This window comes from Chenopodium album, chromosome 6, assembly GCF_948465745.1.
Source record: "Chenopodium album chromosome 6, dcCheAlbu1.1, whole genome shotgun sequence".
NCBI classification, from domain to species: Eukaryota; Viridiplantae; Streptophyta; class Magnoliopsida; order Caryophyllales; family Amaranthaceae; genus Chenopodium; species Chenopodium album.
In genome coordinates this window covers 13,335,086-13,349,934 of record NC_137839.1, presented here as the reverse complement: position 1 = coordinate 13,349,934, position 14,849 = coordinate 13,335,086, and the positions used below count along the sequence as shown (strand labels likewise).

The 14,849-nt window shown below is 36.9% G+C and overlaps 1 protein-coding gene across 1 annotated transcript; it reads left to right on the top strand.

Annotated features, from left to right (window-relative positions):
• The first annotated feature begins 3,597 nt into the window (after positions 1–3,597).
• LOC145636699 (putative metal-nicotianamine transporter YSL7) lies at positions 3,598–13,825 on the top strand. Its single transcript, XM_081688261.1, has 8 exons — positions 3,598–3,621; positions 7,934–7,937; positions 9,739–10,041; positions 11,679–11,839; positions 11,979–12,076; positions 12,187–12,321; positions 12,457–12,646; positions 12,755–13,825. The coding sequence occupies exons 3-8, from the start codon at positions 9,852–9,854 to the stop codon at positions 13,823–13,825; spliced, it is 1,845 nt and encodes a 614-aa protein (XP_081544387.1). The 5' UTR covers positions 3,598–3,621; positions 7,934–7,937; positions 9,739–9,851.
• The last annotated feature ends 1,024 nt before the right edge of the window (positions 13,826–14,849 follow it).

Genomic DNA, 14,849 nt, shown 5'->3' with positions numbered 1-14,849 from the left:
AAAAGCATAAATCCCTGCAAAAGTCAACCAAATCTACGAAAACACTAGAAAACACCAATTAGTAATAAAAGTGGCTCTAAAGAGCCAAAAACACTACTAATTATGACCAAGGGACGGGGGTAAAATACTATATAAAATGGATACATCACCTACCCTTGCTCCTATCCCTCAACCTCCTCTCCAACTTCAAGCTCCCCCTCCTAAGTCAAGTCTAGAAACAACAATGGAAAAATTTGTTAATGCTCAAACCAAGAAAACCAATGACTTAGAGGAGTCTATCAAGCAAGTGCAAGTCCACAGTAAGATGCTAGAAACTCAATTAACTCAATTAGTTAATGCACTTAAAAGTAACAATTCTAGCACCTCTTCTCCTAGTCAAGAAGAACATTGTAAGGCAATCATGACTAGATGTGGGACTAGCATAGATGAAACTCCACCCATGAGCTTGCAAAAACAGAGTGAGAATGAGGAGGTTAGAGAAGAAAAACAATGTGAGGATGAGATGGTTGTCATGAGTAAGTCCACCACGGTGAGCTTAACCGAAAATTGTAGTGCAATTATCAAAAACCACTATCCCACTAAACTAAAAGATCCCGGAAGTTTCTCTATTCCTTGCTCTATTAAGAACATTTCCTTTGAGAATGCCCTATGTGATCTAGGAGCTAGTGTGAGTTTGATGCCTTTTTCGGTTTATGAGAAGCTTGGTATAGGTGGTTTGGTACCCACTAATGTCACTCTTCAACTTGCCGATGGATCCACCAAATTCCCTAAGGGTAAGGTTGAGGATGTTCCTCTCAAGGTAGGTAATTTCACCATTCTGGTTGATTTTATTGTGCTAGGAATGACGGAAGATGCCCTCACCCCTATTATCCTAGGTCGACCTTTCTTAGCAACGGGTGGTGCAATCATTGATGTAAGGGAAGGAAAACTCACATTAAATGTGGGTGATGATGAATTTTGTCTTACTATTGACCCTAAGAGAGGATGTCCTTCCCCCATGAAAGATTGCATGACCTTAGATGCTATTAGTGATAATGATTTGCATATGTTGAGAATGCTTTGTGCTACTAACCCTCTTTTCAATGTCCATGAGTCAAAGCAAGGTTTGGATAGGTTTGATGAGGTGATTGCCATGCTTGCTTGCCTCAAGACTATGCTTGAAGATGGTGAGTCCGACGCTCACAAGGATGAAGAGGGTGACATCAAGGCTTCCAAGAAGAAGAGGAAGGGAAAGTCAAAGAGAAAAAGGAAGAAGGATTCAAAGAAAAATGATGAAAATAAATTTGTTGTAGGTGTTAGTCAAGAAAACAATTTGGTTTTGCCCAAGATGGCAAGTTGTAACAATGAAAACAATGGTGACAATTCGATTTCGAACTTTATCCCACCTTGAGGATACTTTTCGAATTTGCGTCAAACTAGTGACGTTAAAGAAGCGCTCCCGGGAGGCAACCCGAGTATTTTTGCTTTTACTCAAAAAAAAAAAAAAAAAAAAAAAAGAGAGAGAGATGAAAGAGCTTAAACTAACACTTAACATTTTGAATGTTTTGTTTAGTGTTTTGTTTTTGTTGTAGGAAATTTGCAAAAGGATAGCAGAAATAGGCAGATTCGACAATTCAAGATAGGAGCGGGCGCTCCTACCCGAGTGCACGCCCGCTCCTACTAGCAGCAAACAAGGCAGGAACTAACTCCAGCAAGTTTAGGAGCAGGCGCTCCTGAAGGAGTGCACGCCCGCTCCTTTGTACTCAGAAGAGGCAGTTTCTACGGCAAATGTTAGGAGCGGGCGCTCCTAACACCCTGCACGCCCGCTCCTATATTTAGCTCTCGAAAAAAAAAAAAAAAAAAAAAATTGGAAAACAGGCAGAGTCGATGCCAAGAAGTAGGAGCGGGCGCTCCTAACACCCTGCACGCCCGCTCCTACTATCGAAATAGAGGCAGTAAGGACCTCTAACAGCAGGAGCGGGCGCTCCTCGAACCTTGCACGCCCGCTCCTCCCCTGCCGTGTAAAAAAAGGGGATTTCCCCCTTATCCCTTTTTACCCTCTTTCATCTCCCACCTCTCATTTTCCCACATTCATATTCTCTCTCCTCTTTACCCACTACTTTCTCACTCTAAAAACCCCATTTTCTCTACCTTCTCTCATCAAAATCATCATCAAACCTTCACTTTTTCACTCAAAATTCACAAATTCTTACTCTCCTTCCAATTCTCTTTCTAAAAATCACAAAATTTCACAAATTTGGTCAAAAATTCAAAAACCCACAAAATCTCCATTGAAGAACAAGAGCAAAAAGGTGAAAGCTTGAAGGAGTAGCAAATTTGGGTAGTCTTGGAGGATTTTAGAGTATTTTCATACTCTATTTGGTATAATCCACTTCTCTACTCAACTTTCTTTTTCAAATTTTCTAAATTATTGTTTATTTCATACAAATTGTGTAGTTGATTGCATGATTGGTTGGAATTGAACAATTATTATTGTTTATGGAGAATTGTTAGAGAAATTTGTGAATGTTAGTGCACATGATAAAACACTTGTGGATAAGAAGAAATTTTATTATGGAATCATTGAAGAAATAATAGAGCTGGATTATGTTGATTTCAAGATTCCTCTATTTCGATGTAAGTGGGCTGATAGTAGCCGTGGTGTAAAAACAGATGAACAAGGGAACTTGACCCTTTTAAATCTTGGTCGACGAGGGCATCTAGCTGATCCATTTATATTAGCTTCACAAGCAAAACAAGTTTTTTACATGGCTGACCCAGCTGATTGTAAGTGGTCAGTTGTTTTAGAAGGTAAAAGAAGGATACTTGGCATTGAAGATGTGGTGGACGAGGAAGAATATGATGAGCAATTTAATGAGTCACCACCTTCCGTTTGGAGCATCCCTCCAATAGTCGATGATTTTGACACAACGTTGAAACGAAAAGATCATAATGAAGGATTTTATATCGCAAAAGAGAAGAATGAAGGAGGTATGAATTCTATGATTTTTTTTTTCCAATATGTGTTAGTAATTGCATAAATTGCTTATTATTGTTATGTGTTCAAGTTTATAATTTAAAAATGATATAAATCGATGTCTTAATTTATTTATGTCTTTTTTTTTCAGGTAAGTAATAATGGAGGATGAGGATTTGCATAATCGTTCCATGTCTTTGCAAAGTGAGGAAGATGAGCCACACAATCAATCACAATCAGAGCTACAAACAACCGACTCTCAGAAGAAGAAAAAAAAGCCAAGAGGTCCTTCAAAGGGCCTAAAATCCATGCCTGGGGTTCCTAGAGTGCTTGAATGGGATGAATTGTGTCGACCCATTGGAAAGTGGGCAAAAGCATAAAAAATTAATGTTGGTGAAATAAGTCGTGCAAAGGTGTCTATATTGTATAAAGATTGGAATCAAGTTCCACAAGGAATAAAAGACACTTTGTGGGAAGATGTTAAGGTAATATTCACTATTATATGTTAAATGTTATACTATTATATGATCATTTTGACATTATTTGAATATGATGAAAACAATTTATTTGAATATGATGAAATTATTTACTAACTTTTTTTATTTTTTTAATTTTTTGCGTAGAGAGAGTTTCAAATCGAAGAAGATGAAGACAAGAAAAAAAAGGTCCTACGCACTTGTGATAAAACTTGGAGAGATTTCAAAACAAAATTGGTCAGTGGTTGGATCACATGTACCAGGAATATGCCGAAGGAGAAAAGAATGCCGTATGTACTCTATGATTTCATATCTGAGGATATGTGGAAAACATTTGTGGAGGAGCATACGACAGATGATTTTAAGGTTTGTGTGTATTAATATCAATGATCATGCGGGTTATTAATACTTTGTTAACGGATTCTTATGTACTAATCTTCATTTATGCTCGTGAAAATAGGAAATCAGTGAGAAGGCAAGACAAAGCCAGTCTTTCAACGAATACCCTCACCATTTAGGAGCCAAATCATATGGTGAAATGAATATTGTATGGCGTAGAAAAGGGTATATTCCCACGACATCTTCAGCATCCAGTACTTCATCTTGTTCTTCGGTTGTGTCTAGTTTGCCGGATAGGACATATGCTTGGCTTCTAGCAAGATCAATAGAAGATGATAAGGGAAATCCTTATTTGCCGGATGAGAAAACAAGAGAGGTGAAAGAATCCATTGTAAGTATATAATAAGTATATGTAATAAGTCTTTATTTCAAGTTTGAATATATTTTGTTAAGTTTATGTATTGCAACCAAAGTTTTCTAACTTGGAGTCATTGTGTAGGATAATTGGAGAAAGCAACAAGCTGAAGGAAACTTTGTTCCTAATAGGCATGATGATATTTTATCTCGTGCCCTTGGGAAAAAAGATCGTAATGGTCGGGCAATAGCATTTGGCAGTGGAATTGGCATTAAAGCTGTATGGGGATTCGGAGAGAGGCGTAGTGGCCGACGGGGTAGGGAATTCGGAGATGATGAGCTGGAAGAATTAGAGGCAAGAGTAGCCCGGAGGGTACGAGAGGAGACTATGCAGGAGATGGATTCTAAAATGGATTCCATGGTTCAAGAGAAGTTTATGTTATTTGCTAAACAGATTGGTATTCAAATTCCAACTGAAATGATAGAAATGAATAACATAGGCCGGACGACTCAGCAAAATCCTAGTAGTTGCCAATCAGTGGGTGATGATCCATTTGCAAACATACAGGTATCCAACACTTTGTTATTTTATATTTTGTATCTTTTTTTTTTAATGATTTATGACTGCGACATACTTTTAACTTTGTAACTCAGTTTTCTATATTTTTTAATTATGATTTTTTTCTATCTTTATAAGGAATCGGTTCCTTGTCGGCTATCATTGTTGAAAAATGACTCTGAGAAAGTCATTGTAGCTGAAGGTACATATCATCCGGAGTTAATCCTTGATCATCATAGTAACCTCCTTCCGGATCACGTGAGGGTGAGTGTTGATGATTTTTTTGACGAGTTCAAAGAATTCTCGGTTCCAGTTCCTTCTTCAGTCATCAAGAAACTTAAGCATGCTCATGGTACATTTACCCAATGGCCAAAATACTTGGTTTCACTCATGCATGACAAGGTAAATTATTTTTGTAACAATTTACATATAGTTTGCCATACAAAATATAGCAAATTGTTGAATAGATTTGCTTTACTATTGATTAGGAATTCATATCAAATAAGAACAATGGTAACAACAAAGCGGCCAAAGAAAACATGCAAGACAAAATGAAAGTAGTTGAAAGTGGTCGCGAAACAAAAGAGTCCAACACCAATCCAAAAAAAGCTTTTCTTATGGATTATGCTTTGGAAAACTTGTCTCAGAAGTGTGGGTCTTTGAATAGTTTGTTATCTTCATTACCCGAAGGTGAAACTATTAAGGTTAAGGCTGATGCTTGGACCTTTAGTTATGAAGACAGTAAGGACATCATTATCAAACGTGAAGATGTCAATCAACTTCTCATAGGAGCTTGGCTGAATATTTCAGTTTTGCAAGTTTTTATGATGTAAGATATTCAAATTTCACTCTTCCCATATACTTATTTATTACCATTTATAATGTTATTACATGATATATATGTAGGGCCTTGAGTGACTTACTCGATACGGAGGAAGTGGCTTCCATTGGATTCATGTGTCCGGAAATGATTTCAGAAACCTATTTGCATAGTGATGCTGATCGTATCCTACTATACATGACACATGTGATGGAAAAACAAAAATCTAAGCAGTTCATCTTATGCCCATACCATGAAAAGTATAAACTTTGAACTTGTATTTATTTGAACTTTGCAAATTGTTGATATTACTTTACTCTTTTACAAATGTGTGTCTAATTTATTATGTAGGAATCATTGGGTTCTTTTGGTCTTATGCATGGCTAAGCGTGAAGTCATCATCTTTGATTCTTTGAGGCAGAAGCGAAATTTAGCAATTAAGTTTGCAATGACAAAGTAAGTCTAGTTTGTTATTAATGTCATGATTTTATGTGTGTAAGGGTAATATATATATGTTTTTTGTTTCAAATGTGTAGTGCTTTTCGAAGTTTTAAGGCATTAAGTGGACAATCTAGGAGAAGTAAATTGACATGGCATTTGGGACAGGTTACCTTAATTTCTGAACCTAAATTTTAGTTTCTTAATAATTGAAGTATAGCAATTTAATTCAACTTACAAATATATTACATGTAGTGTCCTCAACAATTGGGTGGACGTGAGTGTGGCTACTACGTCATGCGTTATATGTACGAAATACTTGAACATCACCATAGCAGTGAAGATCTTATTCAGGTATGAGTTGTCAAATATTTCATTTTTGTTTGATAAATACAATTTGATGTTAGCTACAATCTTGAATTAAAACTTTCCTCTTGTATATTTGTTGTGTTGATAGGATTTTTCAAGAACTACACCGTACACCGAGGAGGAGATAAATGAGATCCGAGATATTTGGGCAGAGTATTTTATATGTAATGTTGAACTTTAGATTTATCACTTAGCGCATGTTTGACTCTTGTTTTGGATTATAGGCTTGAAATGAAGTAATTTGGTTAATTGGTGTTGGGATGATGAGTATAATGTCTATGATATTGAGATGTAAATTATTGGACAGGTTGTTAATATAATGCCGTCATTCCCAATTTTATGGGTAGGCCAAATTACAAAGGAGACTCTGCCGAAATTTACATTTGCATTATTCAATAATATTGCATTTTAATTTCAATTATATTAGCGTTAGCATATTACTTTATACCTAGGAAAACAGGTACTACAAACATATACAAGGCAATTATTATATTATAATTAAAAAAAAAAATTCACCTCATTTGCGTCACTCCTATATAAACAAGTGACGCAAATAACAAAAAAATCCATTTATTGGAAGAGTCATTTGCGTCGCTTGTTTATTAAGGAGCGACGCAAATAACAAAAAAAGTTTATCAAAAGAGTCATTTGCGTCGCTTGTTTATAAAGGGGCGACGCAAATGACTAAAAATAAGTTTATCAGAAAAGTCATTTGCGTCGCTCTTTTATAAAGGAGTGACGCAAATAACAAAAAATAAGTTTATCTAAAGAGTTATTTGCGTCGCTCCTTTAGAAAAGAGTGACGCAAATAACAAAAAATATGTTTGTCAGAAAAGTCATTTGCGTCGCTTATTTATAAAGGAGCGACGCAAATGACAAAAAATAAGTTTATAAAAAAAGTCATTTGCGTCGCTTGTTTATAAAGGAGCGACGCAAATAACAAAAAATAAGTTTATAAAAAAAGTCATTTGCGTCGCTTGTTTATAAAGGAGCGACGCAAATGACTCTTATTTGCGTCGCCCCTAGGAGCGACGCAAATGACTTAAAAGTCATTTGCGTCGCGAGCAGTTGCGTCGCTCATAGAAGCGACGCAAATACACTATAAATGAGCGACGCAAATAAGCCTTTTTCTACTAGTGCTGCTTTCTCTTCCTGAGTGGAATAAAGCAGCTGTCACTAAGTTACTTTGGGATATTGCTCACAAGGCTGATAATCTTTGGGTTAAGTGGGTTCATACCTACTATTTCAAGCATAAAGATTGTTGGACCACTCCTACCCCTACTAGATGCTCCTGATTTTTGAAGAAGATTTTGAGTTGTAGAGATATTGTGAATGATCAAGGGGGATGGGATGGTTTCGTTCAGGGCAACAAGTAGAAAATTAAGAAGCTTTATGCTGCTATTAGGCCTCAAGTGCCTAAAGTTCCTTGGAAAAGAGTTACTTGCCATAACTTAGCAACTCCCAAGAGTGTTTTCATATTGTGGCTAGCTTTATGGAATAGGCTTGTCACTAAGGATAGGTTGCTTCAATGGCACATCTCTTGTGATCCGAAGTGTACTGTTTCCTTTGTTTGAATGGCAATGAAAGTGTTCAGCATCTTTTTTTTATTGTGATTTCTCTAGGAGGGTTTGGAGTAAGGTTTTGGGGATCTTACGTGTTTCCAAGCCTGTTCAGCAGTTTAGTGATGAGATTGATTGGATGAAGAAAATCTGCAGAAGTTCCAGATTAAAGAATAAAGTGATCCAGGTGGCCTTCACTGAAACAGTTTATGGGATTTGGATTCAAAGGAATGCAGTTCTCTTTACTGGTTGTTGCAAATCAGTTGATGCCCTTGTTCGGGATATTGTCTTTCACTCAGTTTGTAGAATCCCGGCGGGAAGCAAATATTTGATTGTTTAGGGCTTGTCTTGGGTTCCTTGTGTGTGTGTTCTGGTCTTTTTCGTTTTCAGTTGAGGGGCTGGTTTTGGTGTTGGTGCTCTGCTGTCTGCCTTGCTGTTCTGTGTTATGCAGCTGCTTGTTCTGCTCAGTGTTGTGCTGCATGTTGTCTTGTTTTGCTGCTGGGTGGCTGCTGTGATTTGCTGTGTACTGCTGGTGTGCTTCTGCACTACTGAGTGCTGCTCTGAATTCAAGTGCTGGTTGGTGCTGCTTTGAGCTGCTGTAGGCTGTGGGAGGCTGCAGCTGTACTGCTGATTTGCTGCTTATGCACTGCTGAGTGCTGCTATAAATTCTGGTGCTGTTTTCTTGCTGCTGCACTGCTGATTTTATTATTGCACTGCTGTTTTGGTGCTGGTTTGTTGCTGCAGTTTGCTGTCTTTGTCTGTTGGTGCTTCGTGTTGTTGCTGCTCTGCTGTAATGCTCTTTTGCTGATGGGGCACCTTTGACTTGCTATGCCTTGCTGGTGTTGTGCTCTGATGTTGGGGCTGCTGTGCTTTGCTTTGTGCCATGCTGTCTTCTTTTGGGGCTTGCTTTGGTGCTCGTTTTGTTGTTTTTCTTTTTTCTTTTGGTTTCTTTAGTCGGTTTGCAGGCATGTTTGCTTCTGGCTGTAGTTTTTGGTGGCTTTCGGGTGTTTGGCATTGTTGTTTTTCTGGTTTTTTTGTTGTCTGGTCCTGGTTTCCGGAACCCTTCCTAGAAGGTGGCCGGGAAGCTGAGTCCAGTTGTTCTAGGCCCTTCCTAGAACCCTTCCTAGAAGGTGGCTATGTTTGGGTCTAGAACTGGTCGTGGGTTGTCCTGTTGTTTTTCAGGTCTTTTGGTGTTCTGGTGGTAGTTATAACTTAGCTTTTGTAAGTTGTAACTTTCTCTTTTTGGTAATAAAATCTTATTTTCCAAAAAAAAAAAAAAAAAAAAAAAAAAAAAAAAAAAAAAAAAAAAAAAAAGAAGCCCAAAACTAGTAAATAAAAGTTAAGCTTAAAAACGATAATGAAGATGTTAAAAACAACCCAAATAAAAAATATAAATATAAATATAAACACCTATATTTTTTTTTTAAAAAAGGATATAAACACCTATATTTTTATCCGAAAGTTTGTGATAAGCTTTTTTATTTTATTTGGAGAGAAAAAATAAATAAATAAAAACTTTGTTTTTTTTTATGTTTTTATTTTTTTGATGGAACTTTGTTTTTTTTAATGAAGATGAAAAAAAAACTCTAATTTAAAACTCCACTTAACAATAAATTTATCCTTAAAGTCGGTAAACTCTAGTAGGGAAGAAAAACTCAAAACCCTCCCTTATAAATAGGACGTAAACAATGAAATATGATTCATTCTTTCTTTCACCATCACAATTTCATAATACAAGAATAACACATAACAAAAAACATAAAGAAAACAACTTAGCTGAACCATAGCAATGGCAACTGACGAGGAAGAAAACAAGCCAACATCATCCCTCGAAATCGACGATTCGACAACGGACACAACACTAATAGCATCAGTAGAGAAGACATTCGAGGGTACGGAGGTGCCATCATGGAAACAACAGTTAACGATTCGAGCTTTTGTCGTAAGCTTTGTGTTGAGCATTCTTTTTACCTTCATTGTAATGAAGCTCAACCTTACTACCGGAATTATACCATCGTTGAATGTTTCGGCTGGATTATTGGGTTTTTTCTTTGTTAAAACTTGGACAAAGTTGCTTGAGAAATCTGGTTATCTTAAACAACCTTTTACTCGTCAAGAAAATACTGTTATTCAGACTTGTGTTGTTGCCTCCTCCGGCATCGCCTTCTCCGGTGAGTTTTAATTAAAATTACTCTTAATCATGATTTTTCTCGATAATAATCTAGTCCATTAGATGTTTATACAATTATACATACTAGTATTATTTGTGATAATAATATTGGAGTTCTTGGTATCTTTAGGTTATCTTTTAGCGTAGTATTATCTATATTCCCTTAGTATAGACGTTTTCAAGGTTCAAGAATTAGGGTTAGTAAGCATGAAATTTTAAATTTTTGATAATAATGGTGATTTTGATCGAGTATTTTTTAGTTATATCGAGATACAATATTAAGAAATTAGTAGGGAAAACTAATTAAATGTGTACAAACAATTATAATTTGGTTGAACTGAACGATCCTAAATCTATGCAATGAAAAGAGCATGCGAATTGAATAAAAAGTAAAAAACGGAGTAAAGGTCAAAATCATAAATCCGTGGAAGTTAATGTGGGATCTAGCTTATTACGATGTATTATATTTCCAAATTAGCTTTTATATAATTTTTTTTGTAAATACAAAATTTATAATGGACCAGCTTGTGCATAAAATACAAGGGAAACCTAAATGAACAGATGACGTATTTAGTTTTTCATTCGTAAAATTTCATGTAAAATATAGAGCAATTAATCATTATCCAGAGATAAGTTCGCTCACAAAACTTGAACTAGTAACATGCCCGATTTACTCACAATAAAGATGCACTATTAAACTAAGAAATATGTTGTTACTTATTAGTAATACATGACACCCATATGTATAATAAAATTTTGATTTAATTTGTCTAAGGCAATATATTATTTATCATTAAATTAACTATAACAAGTATGGTGCACGAAGAAATCGATCAATGCATTTGTGTGATTTGTCTAATAACACAATTATTAAAACATAAAACCTTATAAACAAGGTACACGAAGAAATCGATCAATTGATTTGAAAATTTAACCTTCATACTAAAAACATTGGTGTATTTGGTGTGATATAACTGAATTCCTAACCTTAAGGATATAATTTGGATAAGGTTTTGTCATCTTGTGCCTTACTAGAGCAATCCATGATCAGTTGATCACTAGGTTCCTCAATTTGCTCTACGTATGATACAAAGTATACTCGTATTTTCACCGTGTACAAATGCATCATTAGCTGTATTTTAAATTTCTTTTTTATGCGAATTTATAATATTTTGAAATGTTATTATCCTCGTAAAAAAAAAATGTTATTATGTGTCTATGAGAATGAGAAATTTGTATTTTAATTTCATCCTATTCCTCACACATGCTCATGTCCATGAGAATGAGAATTTTGTTACTTCGTATATAACACCGAGTATAACATGAACACCCTATAATTTGAAGTTCGATTAAGCTAAATTTCTTAGATACTAGGATATTGATCGACATTGAGATTACACGGATTTTATACCTTCATAATGTGTATAATATTTGGATACTACGTATATAAAATAATGATTTGGATACTACGTATATAAAATAATGGCAATCACAATCTATCATCTAATAATCTTGCAAAGTACTCAATAATTAGTTTTTAAGTATGGATTAATATAATTCAATTCAACATCCTTTTTACTTAAGCAAAATTTTCATTTTCTTTTTAAAAATTCTAAGTTAATAACAATTGCTAAACAGGTGGTGCTGGGAGTTATGTACTTGGTATGAGTAAAAGAGTTGCTGAGCTAGGAGACAAAGCGTTTTTACTAGACATCAAGAATCCTTCCTTAGGATGGATGACTGGCTTTCTCTTTGTTGTTAGCTTCATCGGCCTTTTTTCTGTTGTTCCCCTTCGTAAGGTACGAGTTTTCTAGTGATCAAAACTCGAACATATAAAGTAACAAATATATAAAATGTTGTTACAAACATTTTTGATAAGATATATAAACTAAACAATAGATGTTTGATTTGTGTGTGTGTGTGTTTTTTTTCTTGTAGATTATGATCGTCGACTTTAAACTTACTTATCCAAGTGGGACTGCTACTGCGCACCTTATCAACAGCTTCCATACTCCAGAGGGTGCTGTATTAGCCAAGTAAGATTTACATGCTTCAATTTATTGTACTAATCTTATTTGATTGAACATATTGTGTAATATGGCTCATTTTCGCTCTTCAAATTCTTATGTTTTGATTCTGATTGTAGGAAAAAGGTAAAGATGTTAGGCAAATTCTTTACTTTCAGCTTCTTGTGGAGTTTCTTCCAATGGTTCTTTGCAGGAGGTGATGATTGCGGTTTTGCAAGTTTTCCAACTTTCGGTCTACAAGCCTATAAGCAAAAGTATGTGTTGCATGAAAATAATTCAATCTTTTCCCTATTAATTTCTGACTTGCTACACTTAAAGCTAGTGAAATTTGTATAATAAATGAAGTTTAACATCATACTTCATTTTCATTTTATGTGTGATTACTGCAGGTTTTACTTCGATTTCTCTGCAACATATGTGGGTGTGGGGATGATTTGCCCGTATCTTATCAACATATCTATACTACTCGGAGCGATTTTATCATGGAGTGTCATGTGGCCTCTCATAGCGCAACAGAAAGGTCATTGGTACGCTGCAGATGCAGGGGACAGCAACCTTCATGGCCTGCAGGGTTACAGGGTAACAACTTTTTCTTTGTTCAAACTCGATTTTCTTAAAACTGACTGATGCACCAAATAATGTGGGATGGTTAAATACTTAAATTTGATTTCACATGTTTGATTGCAGGTTTTTATTGCCATAGCAATTATCCTAGGAGATGGACTCTATAATTTTGTCAAAGTTTTCGGGAGATCAGTGATAGCCTTGTACAAAGAGTACAAGAAAAAGCAATCAGGAGTAATTATTCCATACAGTGAACGCCCCACCCCTGAAGTCTCCCCTGATTCATTCGATGACCAACGAAGAACTGAGTATTTTCTCATGGACAGAATTCCAAATTGGGCTGCAGCAGCTGGTTATGTTGCTATTGCCGCGATTGCTATAGGTGTACTGCCACAGATCATCCATCAGCTAAAGTGGTACCATGTCTTAGTCCTGTACATTGTTGCACCCGTGTTAGCCTTCTGTAACGCGTATGGTTGTGGGCTGACTGACTGGTCCTTGGCATCTACTTATGGAAAGTTAGCAATCTTCATTATTGGTGGATGGGCCGGTGCTTCTCATGGTGGGATTGTTGCAGGGCTCGCGGCCTGTGGTGTTATGATGAACATCGTCTCAACAGCATCAGACCTGACACAAGACTTTAAAACCGGTTACATGACACTAGCTTCACCTCGATCAATGTTTGTGAGCCAAATAGTAGGGACTGCAATGGGCTGTGTAATATCTCCGATTGTTTTCTGGATTTTCTACAATGCATACCCTGATCTAGGACTACCAGAGTCCAAGTATCCAGCACCATTTGCTGCTGTGTATCGAAACATAGCTCTTCTTGGAGTCGAGGGAGTAACTACATTGCCTAAGAACTGTCTCCTGTTATGCATAATATTCTTCATCATTGCAATGGGAATCAATGGAGTTAAGGATGTCGTAGGGGAGAAGTACTCGAGGTTTATACCAATTCCAATGGCAATGGCTATACCTTTCTACCTCGGAGGCTACTTTGCTATCGACATGTGTGTTGGTAGCTTGATACTATTCGTGTGGGAGTACAGGAATAAGGCTAAGGCTGATGCATTCGCGCCTGCAGTTGCCTCGGGTTTGATTTGTGGTGATGGTATATGGAGTTTGCCTAGTGCTATACTTGCCTTGGCTGGTGTTAATCCTCCTATTTGCATGAAGTTCGTTAAAAGCTAGGTTGGAAGAAAGCTAAGTATATGATCGATCAGATAGAAAAGTTTATTATCTGTATGTTTGGATCCCTAGTTATATCAACAGTAGAACCATTTTAGTTAATTCGATCTTATTGTATGTAGTACAAATGCAATCAATACGTACTAAATTTGATGTTTAACTTTCTTAGATGATGAATGTTAGTAAGTAATTTTTCCATGTATGTATGCGTTGTAACCTGGAGTATATGGTTTTAAAATATGATCTTTTATTCTAGGAAATTTTGACTTTTGCTACCTATTAAACACATTGATTTCATTTTTACTACCTCTTTTATTTTATTTTACTACGCCCTTTTTTAACTTTTGCTACAAGTTAACGGTTTCAGTTAACAATATCGTTGGTGAGATCCAGCCACCGTCATTACCACCTTCCGACCACCACTACCTCCTTAGCAACCCTAAATGCCTCCCCGTCAGCCACCAAAATAAATAAAAAAAAATTAAAAAACCACCAAACCAAGCCCAGCCCCTCCCGGCGCCGGCGAACCCCTTACTTGCTGCCGACCAGACACCACAACGAATCCCTTCCCTTTCCCCGTTCTCGGTGCCCCGACCCCCACCCACCCCGAACCAAAATCACCCCTTTCCCCTTCCCCCCACCAGAATCCAAAACCCTAACTTCTCACCGAAACCCTAACTTCTCCGAGAAAATCGTCGTCAAATGTCGGAGAAGTTGCCGGAATTACGACGGCGAATTGCGTCGCTGTTTGCTGCTGTTGTCCATGTATTCTGGTGGAATGTATTGAAGTCGTCCGTCGGATGCTTCGACGGCGGCGAAAGATGATGAAAAGGAAGAGGATGAAGAAAGGGCTTCTAGAAGAAGCGAAAGAGGTAGGATCTGGTGGGAGGAAGGGGGGCGGATTCCGGTGGGAGGAAGGGGAAAGGGGTTGTTTTGGTACGGGGTGGGGGTCGGGGCAGCGAGAACGGGGAAAGGGAAGGGGGGTTTGTTGGGGGAAAGGGAGGGGGTGGGTTCGCGCCGGCCTCTG